The sequence below is a fragment of the Conger conger genome, chromosome 18 (assembly GCF_963514075.1).
Source record: "Conger conger chromosome 18, fConCon1.1, whole genome shotgun sequence".
Taxonomy (NCBI): Eukaryota; Metazoa; Chordata; class Actinopteri; order Anguilliformes; family Congridae; genus Conger; species Conger conger.
Genome location: NC_083777.1, coordinates 23573203 through 23579531, shown reverse-complemented (window position 1 = coordinate 23579531; position 6329 = coordinate 23573203). Strand labels below are relative to the sequence as shown.

Genomic DNA, 6329 nt, shown 5'->3' with positions numbered 1-6329 from the left:
ACTGCTGGAAAGGTCCGCCCTCTCATAAGGATCCCTGGACAGACGTCCGCGGGGGGAGGGGGGGGGGGGGGAGACGGAGACGGGGGTCAGTTTGTCCGGCAGCCCGAGGAGCGCTCCCCACGTTTTTTGGAATGATCAGAGAGTGAGACGGCTTTCAGCTACGAGGACACGGTGCAGTAAAAATAAAAGAGCGGGGTCTGAGAAAGTGACTGGCGTGGGGGGGGGGGCTGAAGGACCTACAGAGCCAGGTCGGGACGACCCGAAGCGATATACATTTACAAGATACAGCACACAAATATTTGCAACAGTAACTGCAGGCTGTCCTTTTCCCATATAATTAGCCTGAATAGTAAGCAAGTATCTTTTTCTGTATATAGTCCCAATAGGAGGATTGTATAGCGCTCTTCCATACACCAAGTGCATCTTTTTTTATTTTCTTTAGTTTTTTTAAAAATATTGCTTTGGCGCTTTAAAGGAATCGTAGATCGCGATCTATGACAGAGACTGAATAAATCAAGCAGGGTGTGGGGGGAGGAGAGGAGGGGGCTGGGGGGAAGTGTAGAGATTCCCTAAACTTTTCCAACTGCATTGACCCGATGCTTCCAGAATCACCTCGCGGCCAAGGAACAGATTTTCAAAAAAGAAAACGGTAAAAGTTAAAAAAGGCAGCTCCTGAAAAACTGGGGTTTTAAAAAGCAGGCAGCTTTATCCATATGGAAAGAACTCCTTATACTGTAGAAATAAATGTATCCTTTTCATGGTAAATTGCTGGTGTTAACAGATACTGTTGTTTAAAAAAATGTTCTATCCTACCTGATCCACAGCCCTGTCCCTGTCTATGTTGAAGAAACGTGAAGTTCGCACAACTAAAAAAAAAAGAAAAAAAAGAGTACAAGTTTGACCACTGAAAGTAAACCGGGGTGCTAGGCAACCCATGTCAAACCCCAGGGGAGGACGGAGAGTGCAGCCAATCTTACGCAGGCCTTGACTTCGTCTTACATTTCACTACAAAATAATAATATATGAAAATAGCCGCTAGAGTGTTCGACAACCTTGCTGCCTGGCCAGTTCCAGCAGCCAACGATTACATCCTCCTGGATTGCGGAGTTCTTTGGTGATGTGGTCAATAAAGAGACTTGTCAAGAGAAGTGTCAAAAGGTCAGGAAAATTGAATTATTCTGGTCAACTGGAAAGCTTTACAAACGCATATCCTGCCATTCCCTTTCTCAACCACCAGGTGGCAGCACTCATTACATTAAAGGGGTCAGAAAAAAAACTGGGTGCTGGCAGGATCGAAGACGCAGGAGACCAAAGCCAGCTCATCCTTGTGAGAACGGTGGCCACCTCTCGCAGTGAGGTAGAGCGCCAAAACGGGTTAAAAACACTGGTCATCACTGTAACGCACTGGTGCTCCCAGCTGAACACATCTACAACATAAACTGGGAGAAACCAGGGTGAGTATCGGTTACAGTGACAGGCCAGGACAGATCAACTGTCAAGGACATGTACAGGGAGGAAATGGGAGAGGAGAGGAGCGCGAACGCCTGGTGAAACCAGGTCGGCGGCAGAGACGTGCCTGCGATCACCTCATCCAGCATTTACAGAGGGAGCGACTCGACAGTGCGAATGGGGCCATCTGTGCGCTCACACAGTCTGTCAACAAGACGGAAAAGCTCCAGAGCTCAGTCCTCCCAACGTTTACGTCTGGGTTTTAACATGTTCCTGTAAGCAAACCACTGAACCTCTAAAACGGTCACATTCACCTCAATGCCCTGTAGTTCAGATACGATGTGCATGAACAGCCATATCTGCTCATGCAGGAATATAGATTTTTTTTTGTATTGTTGTCTGGCTGTGGCTGGAAGATGACAGGAGAAGAGCCCGGAGCTTTTATCAGGCGAGCGGTTCACTCTGCAGTACGTGCAGCGGGTACGAAGACTGCAAGCCCAGCCTCTCGGTTTTAAGAGACCGGGCCTAGACCTGGCAAACGCTAGGTGCAATCTCACACACCGTCACGCTAGAGACCGAGTGTGATCAAATTGTGCTGACTGCTAATTGTTTTTTTGTTTTTTTTTTATATCAGAGATGTATGTGCAGACTGTAAATTAATGTCAAACTACAAACAACAGGCAGTCTCAATGGACGGCGAAAGGCCATGATTCAAAGGATGGAAAAAAATTTGTAAAAGCAAACAAAACATTTTTTTGGGGGGGGTGGGGGGTGTTTTGTTGTCAAGTATGAGAAAACATTCACTAAAATACTGTCTTCAGGGGGAGACATGTTGCGAGCCAGGATCAGCAAACAGAATACATGATTTATAATGTTGAAAAAGGACAGATATGAATATGCACACCATATAAAAGAACACCTTGACCGGCTAATCACTTCTGGCCAGAAATATGACACCAAGACATTTCAGTAACAATGCTCTAACAGTGCTATATGTTGGTTGGCCCCAGTCTCCACAAAGGCAACTCATGATGGAAGGTCTGCATTTTTGGCAGCAGTCTTGCTGCATACAATCAAAACAAGAAAGGCAGTACCACAAAACTCTGCTGCTAACGCGGCTACAGCCTTCAGCTTACTCCCGATGGGTGGACCTGTCTTCAGTGCATACGGTGTAGCTGCAACCCTAACCATGGTGATGGGACTGATTGTGGGACTGGCAGCGACCAGTAGAGGAAGCAGGCAGAGGGGGGGAAACTCAGGAGCAGAGAGAGAAACAGACCAGCTCCATTAACATGGCTGACTGAAGCGGTGAGGTCAGTGAAGGTTCCTGTTGTCTAGTGACTGAGCTGCAACTGTGGAGCGAGTGCATGAGCATGTGCGTGAAGGTTTATGCACGTACGTGAGTGTGTGAGTGTGTGTGTGTGTGTGTGTGTGTGTGTGTGTGTGTGTACGTGAGCGTGTGTGTGTGTGTGTGTGTGTGTGTACGTGAGCGTGTGTGTGTGTACGTGAGCGTGTGTGTGTACGTGTGTGTGTGTGTGTACGTGTGTGTGTGTGTGTTAATGAGCGTGTATGTTTGCATGTGTGTGTGTGTTAATGAGCGTGTATGTTTGCGTGTGTGTGTTAATGAGCGTGTATGTTTGCATGTGTGTGTGTTAATGAGCGTGTATGTTTGCGCATGTGTGTGTGTGTGTGTGTTAATGAGCGTGTATGTTTGCATGTGTGTGTGTTAATGAGCGTGTATGTTTGCGTGTGTGTGTTAATGAGCGTGTATGTTTGCGTGAGTGTGTGTTAATGAGCGTGTATGTTTGCGCATGTGTGTGTGCGTGTGTTAATGAGCGTGTATGTTTGCATGTGTGTGTGTTAATGAGCGTGTATGTTTGCGTGTGTATGTTTGCATGTGTGTGTGTGTGTGTTAATGAGCGTGTATGTTTGCGTGTGTATGTTTGCATGTGTGTGTGTGTGTGTGTGTGTGTGTTAATGAGCGTGTATGTTTGCGTGAGTGTGTTTGCGTGTGTGTGTGTGTGTGTGTGTCTACGCGGTAGTGTCCCGGCTGATCTCAGTGACGGTAAAGGTCTATGCAGATTGGGCTCTCCGACGGGAGGGGGCGGGGGGCGGTGACACGAGGAGTTGGGTGGGGGAGTACAGCAGGCAACTTTAGGACGGAAAGAGGCGGGTGAGCCGGGCTCTCCGGTCAGAGTGCTTCCTGATTGGCCGTCAGGTACTCCTCCGCCCGCTTGTGGGCCTCCAGGGCTTTGATGGTGTACACGTCCTGCGGCAGCTCCGACTTCCTCCTCATCAGCACCTTGTCCTTCTTCAGCTCCTTCGTGCCCTGGAGACAGAGTGGCCAATCAGAGACCGGGCCTCAACCACCACACAATTGGCTAATACACGCAATCGATGACTCGTTTATCTCGACCAATTGTAGCAAATTTGTGCAACGAAGTAATGTTCTCAGATCTATGCAGCCCACAGGAACAGAGCGGCCAATCAGAAACCAGGCCTCACTGACCGCACAATGGGCAGAGTTAACGCACGCAATCGATGACTTGTTTATCTGGACCAAACGCAAAAGAGCAAGGTTCTGAGATTTATACAGGTGATGGTCAATGATAAATATGGGTGCAGTGCTTGAGTCTACTCCTGCTTTGTTTCTGAGAGCACAAATAACAGAGCAGTTACATCCTTATTTCAAGGTCATACCGTTTCAGTTCCATAAGTAATATATCGGAATAACTTGGTTGACGGGATTTGCTGGAAAAAAGGTATGGATGTTGCCATGCAAATTGTTTGTAGGCAATGAAGTTATGGCATTTTCTGTGATTTATTTATTTTTTCATCTTGCATTTTATTACTTTTTTAAACATCAACTCCCTGGTGCTGTTTTATAGTCCCTCATTTTTGGAATATTTATGTCCTCGTGGTCTCCACATAATTGTCTTTCAATAGAAAAAACACATCTGCAGATATTCCTCAATGTTTCAGAAAGCCTACGCTCCCACCACTCATTAAAGCAATTACAGTTCACAACAGCCATCAGCTTCCAATTACCACTATGCAAATGTCCCAATTTACCACAGGCACTGCAAGGCTTTAATAATTCCATGTTTCAGTCATAAATGATAAATGAAAAGTATAATAGCGGTATAAAGCTGTAAACTAGCTAATAAATACTGTACAAATGTATTATGAAGAATCAGTTAAAAGAAGGTGCAGTTAAATCAACTTTTTAAATTACCCAGCTGTACTTGAACTTGGGAGTCAACACTCAGTTACACTTCCTCTCTCCCTCTCTTCGTTCCTCTTTCCCTCCCTTCATTCTTCTCTCCCTCCCTTCTTTCCCCTCATCCCAGCAGCCTCTTGCCCTGAGGTGGACATTATGAGGCTAACAAGTCCTGTCCTGTCCTACTTGGCGACCTGGCAGGTGCATGTATATGTATGGACTCTATTCGTCTGAGTTTCTCCCCTGTGTGTGTATCCCTGCTGGGAGTCTGTCTCACACAGGCGTGAGTATTGTAAGAGGGCCGGGGCTTTGCAGGAGGGCCGGGGCTGACCTGGGTGGCTTCCGTCTCCACCGTCTTCTTCAGCAGCTGGATGTCTTCAGCGGTGGGCGTCTCCGTTTCCATGGAGTACAGGGGCATCCCAGCCGAGCTCTCATTGTACACCATCAACTACACACACACACACACACACAGACACACACACACACACACACACACACACAGGCAGGCAGGCAGACACACAGACACACACACACACACACAGACACACACACACACACACACACACACAGACACAGACACACACAGACACACACAGACACACGCACACACGCACACACGCACACACGCACACACGCACACACGCACACACGCACACACACACACACACACACACACACACACACACACACACACACAGACACAGACACAGACACAGACACACACACAAACACACACACACAGACACACACACACAAACACAGACACACACAGACACGCACAAACACACACAGGCAGGCAGGCAGACACACACAAACACACACAGGCAGGCAGGCAGGCAGACAGACACACAGACACACACACACGCACAGACACACACAAACACAGGCAGACAAACACACACATAGATACACACATAGACAGACACACAGACACACCCATACATGCACATATCCAGAAACACAAAAGCACAGATACTCAGTGAGTGCTTGGGCTTAGCGGCTTTGGCTAATAAACACTGAATAAGCAGGCACTACCCTGAAGGCAAACATTGGCACTACCTTAATCTTGGTCATATGACCCAGATAAACACTGTCAACATTCTCCCAGATCTTTCAAGTTTCCGGCATTCATGGAGAACATTCAACACAAAGCCAATGAACCTTCAATATCAAGCTGGACAATGGTGCAGTGGACAAATGAACCTAATTTCTGGACAAGAATTTGTTTGGAAAAACACATTGAAACTACGAAACAGGATTACAAAAAGATTTGCCAAGCAGCTGATACAAGTGCTTGTCAAAATGGGGCTGTGGGTTTCAGTCCTAGATCAGGTCTAAGGAAGAGGCAGTCAACCTAAAGTTTATGCACCATGGTCCAAGTTTTAGGGTCTTACACATTTTGTGCAGTACAGTATGTCTACAGTATGTCACAACCGAACACTGTGAGGCACTCTTAAACATAAGAGTGAATCTGGGAACGATTCCGAGACCACAGAACTGACCTCTTCCTGTGGGTGAAGTCCAGGCTGGACCTTGGCATTCTGCAGGGCGGACAGATAAAGAGAGCCCTCTGTGTCAGAAGGGACCCGTCAAAACGCACTCAAACCATTTCTCTTAATTAGAACATCAACCTCTTAAAAAAAATAAAAAACGCTTCCGC

General features: G+C 47.0%; 1 protein-coding gene across 1 annotated transcript in view; it reads right to left on the bottom strand.

Moving 5' to 3' along the window:
• Positions 1–3039: 3039 nt before the first annotated feature.
• Positions 3040–6329, bottom strand: part of ppp2r5d (protein phosphatase 2, regulatory subunit B', delta) — a 30271-nt gene continuing 26981 nt past the window's right edge. Inside the window, exons 15-17 of the mRNA XM_061227639.1 lie at positions 6172–6210; positions 5001–5117; positions 3040–3778 (exon numbers count right to left, since the gene is read on the bottom strand). Coding sequence (XP_061083623.1) covers positions 3641–3778; positions 5001–5117; positions 6172–6210 — 294 coding nt within the window. The 3' untranslated portion in view covers positions 3040–3640. The remainder of the gene's footprint in view (positions 3779–5000; positions 5118–6171; positions 6211–6329) is intronic.